The sequence below is a fragment of the Sycon ciliatum genome, chromosome 1 (genome assembly GCF_964019385.1).
Source record: "Sycon ciliatum chromosome 1, ocSycCili1.1, whole genome shotgun sequence".
NCBI classification, from domain to species: domain Eukaryota; kingdom Metazoa; phylum Porifera; class Calcarea; order Leucosolenida; family Sycettidae; genus Sycon; species Sycon ciliatum.
In genome coordinates, this window is record NC_088643.1 from 54,031,812 (window position 1) to 54,045,997 (window position 14,186).

Here is a 14,186-nt window from a genome sequence, read left to right on the forward strand (position 1 = left end):
CAAGTAGTAGTCTCCACCGCGTACCGGTTGAGAGAAAGATCATGTGATACTGTATACTACTCCAGTGATAGTCCTAGCAGCAGCAGCAGCAGCAGCAACAGCAGCAGCAGCAGCAGCAGCAGCAACAGCAGTAGGTGAACAATGTGTATATCATCATGTTCCTAACCTGTACATGTATACACAATACCCTGCTGTATGTGCTGCGATCATCATCACTCGTATGTCTGTAGTGTGTACTAGCTGCCAGTATGTGCATTCGACTGCAGCTTGCAGTGTGCAGTGTAAACACCAGAAATGAAGCTTGAATGAACACTGAGAGGTCTCAAGGCATACACCGTTCAGTCTGGGAATGCATCAAGTCACATACTAACATCAAGTTGCTTTCGTTCCGATTACCTTGAACAAAGACAGAGGACCTTCTTCATGCTTCGACCAAGCCCACTGGCGGTGAGCCGACTGATCTTCGGACGGAAGCAGCTCACGATGTTGCCTCAGCAGAGGAGGTGGTGTTGTGCCTGCATGTTGTGCACTCCTGCGGTTGCTGGCAGGAGACGCTCGAGAGACCGGCCTTGAGGAAGCAAGCCGAGGAGCTTCTGATAGCAGATCGTATACTCTTGGGATGACTTCCATCCTTGTCTGGAGAAGCTCCCCTGTGTAGCGTGCTTCAATGCTCACGGACATTGCTCGAGGGTCAGGCTCCTGGACTATCGATATTGGCGTTGGAATCAACCGCGGTGGTGCCGATGCCGCTCGTGGTTCACGACCACGCACAGGCTTGTTTCTCACGACACATCTACCAGCGGATAGGAGACGAGCCTGGGTGGCACTTGGCTGTCTAACTTCTTCCTTGTATTTGGAGGTAATGACTCTTGGTTTAGCAAGCTCGTTTATGCGTTTCATGGATGGCCTCTTGGCCTTTTTTGATGATGTGCTCTGTCGCTTTTTGGCTGATGACGTTGGTCTTTTTGCTGATGCACGGGATGACGGTATGGTTACATTGGCTACATTGGGTTTATTCGGTGACGTGTTGTTTACCTGGCTTGTAATTAGTGTTTTGCTGGTCTGTGATGGCTGCGTGGGTGCCTGCACTGCGGCTGCACTGCCTGCAGTGGCGAAAGCTGCATCTGATGGTTTGTCCAAAGATTCCCCTGCTGGACTTGTTACGTTACCGCCTGCTGCTGGCGTGTGCAATGGTGTGCTTGAATACTCGACTGACAAGGTTGTTGATTCTGATACTTGTGTTGCATTTATGGCTGTATTGTACTGTTGTGGCAGTGTAGTGTTCACTGAGTGGTTGGGTTCATCGACAACGGTTGCGGGAGGTGACTTGCTCACTGCTGGTTGATTGACGGCAAATTCACTCCACTGGCCGACGTCCTCTGTGTACGCTGCGTGCGCCGTGTGCTGCCACTGTGCCGGGTGCTGCCACTGTGCCGGGTGCACGTGGACGACGGAGGTGTCACCCCATCTAATCCTATCTGAAGGCAAGCAACAGTCAAGTTGGGCGTGAGAAACACACGCAGAAACATGAGCTGCGGTGTTGCACCGCGTCAGGTTGTCAGGTTGGCAGGTTGGCAGGTTGGCTCTTGGGGAGAATACATACTACAGCCGTGGCCAAACTAATCCGACCCGCGAGTCGAAAGCAGTGCCGCGTTCCCATTTCGATTGCATCATGCACGGTCCTAGAACCCATTCGAGGGCCACCGGAGCTGCGTGAGCCTTGGTGCTCCTTTCGGCTCGCGGGTCAGATTTCTTTAGTCACCAACTGTACAGTATTCATACTCATAGCCATACGCAGAATAGATCGTTTTCAAAACCAAAAAAAACAAATGGTAACCTTTCCAGCTTTTTCTCGGGTAAAGTACCATCTAAAAGCAACGGCACATGCACACACAGTTGGTCAAGTACCGATGCACGCACAGACAAACTTGCATCAAAAGCATTACCCTATTTTTCATGATGTAATTCTCCCTGGGGTGCGAGTGCACTGGCTACCAAAGTGCAAAGGGCCTAAACTAAGGCAAACCGAACAGTGTCTTTGACTCCAGAGCAAGTGTCGAGAAACATGCACAGTCATCAGATCAATACACGCACCGACGTGTGTGCCCGTATGCATGCCTGTGCACGGTGAACGTGTCTGAGGTTCACGTCAAGCACGAACCTCTTGCTCGCAATCATTGGTTTGCTCTGCTCACAAGATTCTAGTTTACATCATTCTAATCATACCCAGGATTAGTGCACTCTAGCTCCAAGCCACATGTAGATAGAGACTGCCTCTGCATCCCAGGTCTGCCTGCTGAAGTTACCAGAGACAATGTCGCGTTAACAGTACAGAAAATGATCGCAATGTCTTGAGTACTAGTAACGGAACTGTGGAATACATGCATGTGTCGTCGGCGTAGCGTGTATGCGAAGTGACTTACGTCCGTTCCGACGTGTGTTGTCTGACCAGCTGCCCTGTCCACTCTGCTCTGATGATAAGTACGAAGCTGAATTGGTCTTCTTCAGGCAGGATTTCAGCGGCTTTGGCTTGGGCGGGTTGGTGCGCATGACGAAGCCACCTCCCTTGACCCTGACATGGCCATTGTTCACAGGAACAAGCGGCTTGGGCTAGTGAACGAGGGTGACATGCAGCAAAAAGAAACACATTCGACATGTGGGATTGTGAGGGGTTTGGATGCCAGTCCTGATGGTCGGGCTTTGGCCACACCACTGTTCTATCAATCAACGCAATTTTGCAAGCGAAGCAGGCATAACGCCCTGTGAAAATTTTGAATTTTGAATTTTGAGTTTTCAATAGTGTTCCTATGTTGAGTACTGGCTGGACCAGTTCAAACTCGCCTGTATACATTGGTGCGCATACAAGACCTTCCGAGGCACGACATGTGCATGTGCAAGGTGGCACCGAGACTCAGAGGGGAAGAAATAGGTGATGATGCACAACACGCACAATGCACACACACAAACACACACACACACACACACACACACACACACACACACATACGCACACACACAAACACACACAAACACACATACGCACACAATCATACACACACACACCACACACACACACACACACACACACACACACACACACACACACACACACACACACACACACACACACACACAAGGCAGCTCGGCGCTGTTCGATTCTTCGTTGCTTACCTGATGTTTGACACGTGGCGATACATGTCCACTATCGAATCGCACGGTTTTATACGACGTTGACGCACTGTACACAGAGTTTGAAGCCATGCGACTGTAATGTTGGGCAGCGCCGTTGATTCTGAATAGGTCGGCTTCAGGATCTTTTCGCATTGGTACAAACCCCGAACTTCTCTGTTCCGAAGTTTGCTGCTTCGTATCGACGCAGTGCTGGACTGCTCTCTCCCGGTGCTGCTCTTGCTTGATTTCCTCTACCTGTGTCTGCTGCTGTTGATCAAGCTGGCTGCTGCGGTAGGCCTGGTGCTCTGGCAGTGAACTGGGCAGCGTTGATCTATAGCGGTGGCGGAAGAGAGCGGTGCGTGAGTTGCTTGCATCTCGAGTCACCGGAGATCCCGGTGGCACATACAGCAGCCCGTCTGAGCTGCTGGCATGCCTATCGACGTTGCCTGCGTTGCTAGCATGGTTAGCGTGACTATCAACATTGCTGGACAAGTGTACCTGAGGATGTGCACTCTTTGCCTTTTCTCTTGCCAGATTCGCTTCTTCCCGGCTGAACTGCACCCGGGCGGCTGCTGACTTTCTTCGAAACTCCTCGATCTGTTGTTGGTATCGCTCCTGTGCCGATCGTCCATCTGTGCATGGTGAGGTCAGGGCAAGATGTTGCTCCAGCTTCTTGACTCCAGCCTGAAAGTCTACACCGTAGTAAAATATAAAATAATGGAGGCACAGCATCTGCCATTAGAATACAGTATTGTTCAGACTTGCTGCTAAAATGATACTGGTCAGAATGATGTGCATGGTACATGTATTGCTCAGGATGATGTGCATGCTACACAAGTCATATTGTTCAGAATGCCTGTATACACGGTATTGTTGGAATGACTTCGGAACAAAACATACACTCAATCTGCGTGGGACAGAACTGTTTCGTCCTTTGTGGACTCGTCAGCGCAGCACAAAAGAACGTGACATACAGTATAGTCGTACTACTCAATGTCCAGACTGCATGCTGCTGTTTCGACCTTGTTTGGTCGTCTCATCAGTGGAGTTCAGAGTCAGTGGCGGATCCAGGGGGGGGGGGGGTTCCGGGGGTTCCATGGAACCCCCTAAATTTTGCAAAGTGTACTGCTGAGAAATATCGAAAAATATCATGTGTGCACAAAAGGACGTCCGTCCGACCACAGCGCAGTCTCTGAGTCAAGGAGTACAGTGCACTGCATGCGATAGATCGATACTGTAGATCTACGTAGTCTGTGCTGGTGTTCACGTCCGTGATTTACAAACGTTCGCTGTACTGAGACAACATTGGGTGGTTGTTTCCTTTTTGATCTTTCGAAACGTTACGATCCTAACTAACTTACTTATATAGTATTACCTCCATTGACGCTGTCATTCACTGCTGCTCTGGATGGGTGCGGTCAGTATTCCTTGCACAAGTTTTTTTTCCGGAAGAGAAAGGATGTTCCGATTGATTACACTCTTCAACGAACTTCGAATCGTACACGTAGAGTTCAAGCTCCTCAGAAGATGATAGCTCCGACATCCAAGCAAAGTCAGTAATCTCTACCTGCTGCAGCATGCTGCAGTAGTGGCTAGGTGTTCCTCCGCAGGAACGGAGTGCTGCGCCAGCGATGTGTTTTAGATGATATTGGAAGGATTGTCGACACTGTTTTACTGTTGCTGTTTCTGTCAAGTGAAGACAATGCTCTTGTCCTGTGATTAAAGAGCATTTCTCAACGTAAAAATGCTAAAAATTTCCGAAAGTACAAATGGACAGGGAAAATTGTCATTTCGCATTTCTGGCTCTCAACGTACCCATGGCTTACATATTCGATCTTCACAAGAAGTTAGTTGAAAGGGTCTTCAAGCCCTCAGTGAACCTGTGTGCCAGTCATTGCATACATCTTATGATTATGTGTCCGGACTAAATGTTACGTATACAATGTAGGGTAAGCAGCGGCATTTGGCCCTGTACAGGTTTTCCACCGTCCACTACACCACAACTGCGCTCTCCAGCGATGGTGGTGTGCTGTGGCAACGTGTGAGGCCGGCTGGAGGCGCAGTTATGGTGTGGTCGATGATGGAGGAATATGTGTCCGTAGTGTGTTTTAAAAGCATGAGATTCCAACTTACACAATCGGGTTGTCGTAAACCGGCTCGTGATTACACCCGCAGTCCCGCACAACTTCAAAACAATCTGATTCCATAATATTTTGGCTGTTCAATTTTGGTTCAACCGGAACCCCCCTGTAGAGATCTCTGGATCCGCCCCTGAGAGTGATTGACCAAACTGATTGCAATGAAGTCTAGTGGACAACAAAGAACGCTTGAATTGGCTCAAAGCATCAAGGTCAGATCAAGTGATCTAGCAGCGGGAAACCAAGCTAGCTTCGCACAATTATAATTATTATAGTAGTACATGTACTGGTAAGGGGCTGTCCGGGGTTACCGATTGTTTTTACAAAACGAAAGTTTTTAGTAATTTTCAGCCCCCACCCACCCACCCACCTTTTCTGCGGGTAAAACGAATTTCAATAAAATATTGATGTCAATTTTCGACACCCAGAAGTAACTGGGCATTCTCCATCAGCATTCAATAATTATTTTCAAAACGAAACTCCATCAAACCCACCCACCCACAAACGAAAACATTTCGTTTTGAAAATATTATTGGTAACCTTGGACGGCCCCTAACATGGATGCGTGAACTTCAATTTTTTTATACGCACATTTCTGCATTGACGTGCTTCAACTCTGGTGCCCGGCGTTGCTGATATTTCAAGGAGATCAATTCAGTTAGTATAGGTCGTACAGCACCTGGTATACATGTATGTTGCAGCACAGTATGAACATGCGTAATTTGGTGTGCATCATTGTGCCCTGGATGAAAGAGTACATTGTGACACGCAGCTCTCATGTTGCCTAACAACGCTGTGTATCCATGCAGACCGTGTGATGCCAGTACAGGTTATTGGTTGCTGAACGGTATTTCAAAGGACCCCAGCCTCATTCCTTTCCACTGAATCTCTTGACTGTATTAGTTAGTCATGCAAGCCGCTGTTATACAGTCTCTTACCCAAATAGCCTAGGTTTCCTTTCCGGATCTCAGTACGTATCGGCCTGTGGTAGAAATCGGGAGAGATGAAAGAAGGGAGAAAAACTGAAATATATTTTATAGAATGTCAAGACTAGTGGTGGTGACTGATGATAATACAAGTTAGAGTAAATCCTAACTAGATATGAGTAAATCCTAACTAGATAGAGTAAATCCTAACTAGATAGAGTAAATCCTAACTAGATATGAGGAAGATTTCCGTTTGCAGTGGAGGGGAATATTCGACATTCCAAGCATATCAGTGAACGCCAACATCCACCACTTACGCCTTCAGATACTGAATGTGTTGCGTTCAAGTTCGTTATCGCAACAGCACTAGGGATGGAAATGCTGCTCCATATTTTACCAATTTTTTTACAGCATGACTCAAACGGAGCTCCGGATTTTTGATCATTGTACATGTGTATGTGTGTGTAGAAGCATCTTCTACGTCGAGGAAGATTGGACCAAAGTATTCACCTGACACCAGATATACGGAGTGGTGGCGTCGGTGGTGGCGGTGGTGGTGATATCCATGCAGGCAACATGCATGAGAACACTGAGAGAACCGTATAACCACCAAGAGTCGGAACAACTCCCGCATACCCGGCTCAGGCTGTCCTGGCAGAATCTAAAGTTGACGCCATTTTTATGATACAATTCTTCTCACACGAGTGATTTACGATGCTTCTATGGGTTGTCAACGCATCACACATGTTTCCGTGAACTGGTTTGCACAGGATCAAAATTTGATTTGTCCACCACAGGTCCAAAATACATCTGATTATGAGTGTATGCACAGTGCATCACGAAAATGACGTCAACTTGAAATTCTGCCGGGTCAGTACCCATCGTGGAATTGCACACTCTGGGGGGGGGGGGGGGGGGGTATGTTCAAGTTCAAGAGGTTCAAGAGCATATGTTTTACGCACGTCTACCATGATCTACTTACAAAATACTGTGGGTTACTTCTTTGGTGTATGTGAATTTATGCCTGGCTGGGTCACAAGAAGCCTTCATGACTGGCGAAATAGGCCGTTCGGGCAAGGACAATGCCCAGGCTGCCTCTTGCCGCTCAGAATCACGCTTTCGGAAGAGTCTCTTCTGTTGGTCCAACTCGGCATGGTCTGCTTCCCGGCGGATCAGAGTGCAGTCAAGGCAAGGGCCATGCTTCGACTGAGCACAAGACATGTACTCGTGTGCGTGCTTGTCATGTTTCGATTCGTGCTTGGATCGGAGGTAGCCCTGGCGTCGCTCCACAGCTGCACGCACAAAGTCTAGACCGCCGTCTTTGGAAGGCTGGATTGTTACATTCTCAAGCCATGCAAATGGTTCCTTGGGAATCTCGGCTGTCGGATGAACAAGAAGCTTCTCGTCCTTCTCTTCCTCCACACCATCCGGCTCTGGTGGCGCTTCTGAGGAAGGAAACAAGCACACAAAATCCTCCATTAGACTGACAGCCTGATTTTCTGCACGGTCACAACTTGCACTGGCTTTGTTCTAGGAATTTGAACTGGCGCGACGATTATCTGGATTACCAGGACTGGGTCTGTTCTGACTGCCCCGGCACTGTGCACACAATGTGATGGCTATTCAGTGTAGTATTCACCTAACAGAGTTGAAGGAGGAGGAGAGACAAACAAGTGTTTTGGAGACAATCACTGGCAGAGTTTTCCTCGGTGGTCAAAATTTAACGCGAGCACAGTGTACACTGAGTCCCAATGGTGGCAGCATCCTTGAGCCTGTTCACCCGCAACACTGTGGGGTAGAGATTACCTGATGATCGTTCTATTGTGAAACTTAAACTCATGAATAAAACTACCTAACTGCCCCTCCTATACTGGGTGCCAATGCTCAGTGTGTATTGCTACACGGCACTGAGTACTGCAGGGCTGGAGGACTACACTAGTGTAGCCGGGTACAGGGACTATACTTCAGTACTGTATTCTACATGTTGTTGTGTGTGACTCCTATGGTATGGTGGCTTGGTTCATGGTAAGCAGGATGGTTGAATTGAACGCGTCACAAAGTAACTACTGACTATTCTCGCACTCATAAGCACAATGAAACCACACTCCACTGCGTTTTGAACTTGTCATACATGCCAACCGTGTGTTGTTGACATTGTTGTTGTAGTTGTTGTTGTTGTTGTTGTTGTTGTTGTTGTTGTTGTTGTTGTTGTTGTTGTTGTTGTTGTTGTTGTTGTTGTTGTTGCTGCTGCTGCTGCTGCTGCTGCTGCTGCTGCTGCTGCTGCTGCTGCTGCTGCTGCTGCTGCTGCTGCTGCTGCTGCTGCTGCTGCTGCTGCTGCTGCTGCTGCTGCTGCTGTTGTTGTTGTTTCAAATCTTTATTCTCACGATAGCCAGTGGCCAATAAGAGATGTTGTTGTTGTTGTTGTTGTTGTTGTTGTTGTTGTTGTTGTTGTTGTTGTTGTTGTTGTTGTTGTTGCTGCTGCTGGTGGTGTTGTTGTTGTCGTCGTCGTCGTTGTTGTTGTTATCATCGTCTTCATAGCCGTCGTCCTTGTGATCAATACATGTTTTTAAAAGTGATACGGCTACATTACCTGCGTGATTCGCTGTGTCGGTTGCTGGGGCAGTAGCCGGGGCAGTCACTGGTTGAGACCACGCTCTAACACTGTGCTTGGTATGAGCCTGCCTTGCCTGCTCAGAGCGTGCTTGAATCAACTCTAGTTGCCGCTGTGCACGCAACTGTTGCTGTAGAAAATGAGGCACGCAAACACAAACCACAAAACACAAAATGTTCCTCCGCATAACCACTCCAGTTATAACTTGCCTGTAGTGAGGTGAAAAATGAGATAATACACCATTCTACTGCCTTCGCTCTCACTCTTTCACTCTGTGTCAGGAATGAACATTAGGATGTCATGTTGGTACTCATCATGACATGCGTTGGATTACATGTAGATCTACAGTGCTGCTCAGCTATGGAATGGCACACTGCGCCGCTATGGAATGGCACACTGCGCCGCTATGGAATGGCACAGTGCGCCACACTACACTCACACAATCAGATTCTATCGAGCAGCACTATAGATTTAGGTCACAAGTTGGCAGAGCTTTCTTGGCATGACATTTGGCGTACGCAACCTTACTACAGGACTGGTCTACCTACAGGTACAACATTGGCTACAAGACAAACCTCGTTACTAGACAACTATCCAACATCCCCTGGCACCTGAAAAGCATTTACCGTATTTCCCCGATTGTAAGTCGCACTCGATTATAAGTCGCACCCCCATTTTCAGGTTTGAGCAACATTGTTGCGATATATTCACTTCAGTAGTAAGTCACGCTCGATTGTAAGTCGCACCCCCTTTTTACCCTGAATTTTAGTGTAAAAAAGTGCGACTTATAATCGGGGAAATACGGTAGCACTCGTACATACAAGTCCGGATACTAGTACTAGTACATAATACATAATACTCGTTACGAGACAAAAAAAATGCCCCCCCCCCCCCCCCCAGGTTTCTACTAACGAGCGGATAGACCTGTACCTCACTTAATGGTATGGTACAGTTCACTTATGATAGTTTTCAATGGCTTCAACCGGGTCCTACTCTGTAACCACGTATGGCTGAGCACACTCAGGATGGTATTGGTATGGTATTGATTTATTTGAATTCGGTATCTCAACAGTACATTGTACAACTTGGGAAGATCCGAATGATATAGATACATAAACATAAAAGTGGAGTAGGTGCTACAGCGGATCATTTTATCGCAGATTGTGGGACTAAACTAATACCAGTATGCAGGATCAGGAAATTTCCAGTGCTGCTGGGTTAGGTTGCGAGCTCATTAAGAAGTAGTGGACTCAACCAGCGAGCTGAAAGAAAACAAGTACATATGTATGTGTCCATAGAACTGGTCAAATTTTCCCGGTCGACAGCCGTTTCGGAAATGCTGACTCACTTGCGCTGAATGTGTGCAGGCCTTTCTAATGACTACAAAGGCTACATGTACATCACGTCACTCAGTTCCTGCCTTTTGAGGCACGATCGTGATGCTATGACTCTCAGTCTGTCACTCCGTTCCGCGGCACCACGAGAACTTTCGGCCCAGGTAAAACTGGCTTCTTTGGTGAGACTGTGGCATGCGCGGCATACATCATTCTGTATTCAAAGCACAATAATGGCCAAGTGTTTGTCGTACATTGTATTTCAAACACCAGGATGACTCACTGCCCATATCACATGACTAAGATGAGTAATGTGAACTTACCTTTCTGGCTTTGCGGCGTTGCTCCTTCACTTCCAGAATGAGAGCCCCTTCGGGACTGTTGACATCCTTCTCTACTTGCTTGACATCACCATTGGCCAACAGCAGTGAAAACGAAACTGTGTCTGCAGGCTCAGCCAGCAGCAAGCGAAAATTCTCCCGGAGCCTCTCATGCTCTGCCTTCATCTCTTGGAATTCGGCTTCTAACTGTTCATTGGTTTGACACCGGGATATGTAGCGTGTCGGGACGACATCAGTCTGGCGGGGGATGAGAGAAATGTCCTCTTCTTCCTCACTAGTTATTGGTGTCGTGCGGCGGAGATACGAGAGATCAGCAAAGACAGGAGGACTAATCCGTCTTGCGCCACGCTCCCGCGCTTCCAGAAATTTCAAGATGGCCTTGGTCCGTTTCACATCCGGCTCGATCAGGGCATCCTCTAACGTGACATCGTCGCTGACCTCAGGTTCATCTGTGCTGTCAACCTCACTTTTCTCCCCGCTCTTCTCCTCGCTCTTCTCCTCCCTCTTCTCCTTGCTTTTCTCCTCACCCTTCTCCTCGCTCTTCTGTTCGTCGCTTTGGTCACGGGGCATATCCGAATTGGATTGTTCGGCTTGACCGATGGCTTTCGGGAAGACGAATGTTGGCATTTCACCTGGGATTGGAAAGAAATGCCAAGAGTCAAGGGGAATATGGCACAAGTTAACAGTGGTTTGTCCAATAAAACGTGACTCAGCCCCGAACACCCTGCTCTCAACTCCTCTCGAGAAGACATTTTAAAATTTACAAAGCATCGTCCCATATGGTCTACTTGAACCTCCACTCTACTGATCAGAAAAATGAATCACGGTTTGCCAGTCATATTGACGGCATTGGATATCATCGCCAATTGCCCAGAGTCGGCAAAGCGCTGGCAGCCTAACCAAAGAGTAATGTTAGTAATACTGAGAAACAGCACAGTGTAACTGTGCCTGAGCCGCGCAAAGTGTAGGCAGTACATATCTATTTCAATCAGTAAGGAGATCAATGCAGGTAGCACGACTCATGTATCCGTCCTGGGTGCCCAATTTTGCTCACAGGCTCTGATCCGATTCCCGGGGATGTCACGACAAGTTGAGGCTGGAAACAATGTTACTGCCACACGTATACATTATACAGTTCACTTGGGTGCACCCTGGGTGGATCTACTAAAGTCTAGGTAGTGTACTTTCAGCACTTGCTACACTCCTAGTCGGCCAGCCGTACTGCTTCCTTGATCATCATAATCATGATCACTGAACAATGTAGAAATGGTGGGGAAAAACATTTGCTGCATGCATTGAAAGTACTAGTGCTGGCTGTAGCATACTTCCACACAAGCAGTGTGCACTCTTGATTAACGAATACTCACCGACAACATGCGATAGATGTCGCACCGCCATTTCATTTCCGACCCAGGCACTGCGCATCGCAGAAACAGGAGCAGAGGGGATTTCCAGATATCCATGCTTTGCAAATACATCTACACGATTTTAAAAGCAATTTCTCATGCACCGTTTCCAGTTTCCAACTTCAAGACGAACCCTATGCATTTAAGTGGCATCTGATCACACCACATGTATGTTCTCCATGTCAACGTCCTGCAGGCCTGGTGGAACCTCGCTGGACAGACATACTGAACCTTTGGCCATCAATGTGTTCCAGGAAAATGAATTTGAATACTCAGCTGCTGCTGTATAATGTGGCTGAATAATAATTATTATTTTGGCAAAAGGCACGCCTGGCAAAATAGGGCTTGAAAGTGATGACGTCAAAACGGCCAGGGAGTAGTAAGTTGACATCAGATTTCTATTTTTGGATCCACTAAGGTGTGACTTTGCTATTGCCTAAGTATGTGGGTGCATAGCAACCCACTCATGTCGCATGCAGGTGTGACTTTTATTTCGCCACCAGTTGTAACCCCGCCCCCAGTAGCCAAATCAGTCAGTTTCACTGGCTACATCACCATGCTGTGGGTAAGACCGCTTGAAATGTGCTTGGATCCATACAAAAACTGGATCCAAGTGGATCCAGTTTTTGAATTTTTGAAATTGTTGCTATGCTGTGACGTAGCACTTTCAAGCCCTCGAACCCACGCCACCAACCATGCATTGGCCAGGCGCCATACATTAACTGATTGTGGTCAGAACTGATGGTAGTCAGGGGTAATGAGAAGGAGAGCTTTAGTCTAGATTGTAACTAATTACTTTGCAGCTTTGAGAGTGTGTGTATGCAGGCTGCAGGCGTGTATGCAGGCTGCAGGCGTGTATGCTGCGCAGGCTGCAGACGTGTATTTACCACCATTTCACCAGGTGTGTCTTTAGTCTAAAGACACACCTGAGTTTAGACTTTACCACCATCAGATACCAACAAATGTGTTCCCCTTCAACGGAAAGAGTTGTGGCAACTGTAATACAGTGACTACCCGTACCAGTATGTGTGAGTTGAGTCTGTGTACTAGTGTGTAGTGCAACTATGGTAGTTGTTGTTGAAGGTATTGTGCTACCGAACACTCTGGCAGTTACACCACCGTGTTCTATTCGTCAGATGGTCTATCCCAGGTGAAAACTAAGGCGACCTTGCCCGGATGCTCCTGAGAGGGATATGCGCACTGTAACAAGAAACAACGAACTAACTTCATACTCTTGCCTTGCCCTGCATAATCCATATCATGCTACTATTTAGAGAACAACACTAACCCGGCGACCAATTTGATCATACAGTTGAGTTGGTTACGATGCTTGGCGAGTTCCAAATGTTTCCGGTAGAAGGCAGCCGTCAACAGGTCGATCATACGCTCCTTGTTTTCACTGTCTTGCTGCTTGTCGCGCGGGTCCCATTGCGCATCACCCTGGTGCGAAGCTGCTAGTGTGTTATCCGCAGTGGCGGCCTGATCAGCGTCGGTCGCTTTCGCCTTGCTTTGATCAGCGACCAGCTGCTCATACATGTCCTTGTAGTTCTCGTCTTTGAGGATGGCTTGGCGTACGTGCAGTGGCGGCATGATGGAAATCTCACGCGTTTCGCCCTCTTCCCTGTCCACGGTACGCAGTATCTCCTGGATCTCAAAGCGCACATCCTCGACCAGCATCCTGTCGATGTCCTGGACCTGGAAGGGATCTTCCTCGATCTTGTCGATGTCCTGGACCTGGAAGGGATCTTCCTCGGCACTGCTCTCGCTCCCATCACTGCATGGGTCAGAATCTTCGATCAGAGTCGCCATACTTTCTCTCTTTCTTGCGAGATCTACTCTATTGCAACTCGGTGGCAGAGGGAAGCAGGTCGAAGCCGCAAGCGATAAGTAAAACGCAAGGCCAAGGGCTTGGAGAGCCACTGGCGTACAGATATTAAAAAATAGTGGATCGACGGAGACAGTACAAGAGAGAAGAGTTAGTGTAGCAAAACTGGTTGGTAGATCTACTAAACTAAGCTACAACTTACAAGTCTATTGAACAACACTAAAAGTACCGCTAGTAATAGTAGTATAGATAGTTGAACATTTTTTACAAGACAAGTACGAGCAATGCAGCGACGATAAGCGAATCGCCTGTGTGGGTGTATTATAGATTGAGTATGTATGTGAACATGTCTGTGCGCAGGCTGGCATGCCCAAGATTATGTTTGAGGCAGACTACATTGCAGACCACAAAGCTGAAGTGCGCGTTGCAAGTCA

At 47.7% G+C, this 14,186-nt stretch overlaps 1 protein-coding gene across 2 annotated transcripts; it reads right to left on the bottom strand.

The window, feature by feature from the left end:
- Window positions 1-20: 20 nt before the first annotated feature.
- Window positions 21-13,949, bottom strand: LOC135831050 (uncharacterized). Of its 2 annotated transcripts, none has more exons than XM_065343298.1 (9): window positions 13,216-13,949; window positions 11,889-11,938; window positions 10,504-11,153; window positions 8,826-8,976; window positions 7,218-7,680; window positions 6,248-6,291; window positions 3,172-3,863; window positions 2,424-2,610; window positions 21-1,478 (listed from the first exon to the last, which is right to left on the bottom strand). In XM_065343298.1, the coding sequence occupies exons 1-9, from the start codon at window positions 13,734-13,736 to the stop codon at window positions 373-375; spliced, it is 3,864 nt and encodes a 1,287-aa protein (XP_065199370.1). In that variant the 5' UTR covers window positions 13,737-13,949; the 3' UTR covers window positions 21-372. The 2 variants fall into 2 exon arrangements, with proteins under 2 accessions (XP_065199370.1, XP_065199371.1); XM_065343299.1 differs by having other exon boundaries at window positions 1,188-1,474.
- Between the last annotated feature and the right edge of the window lie 237 nt (window positions 13,950-14,186).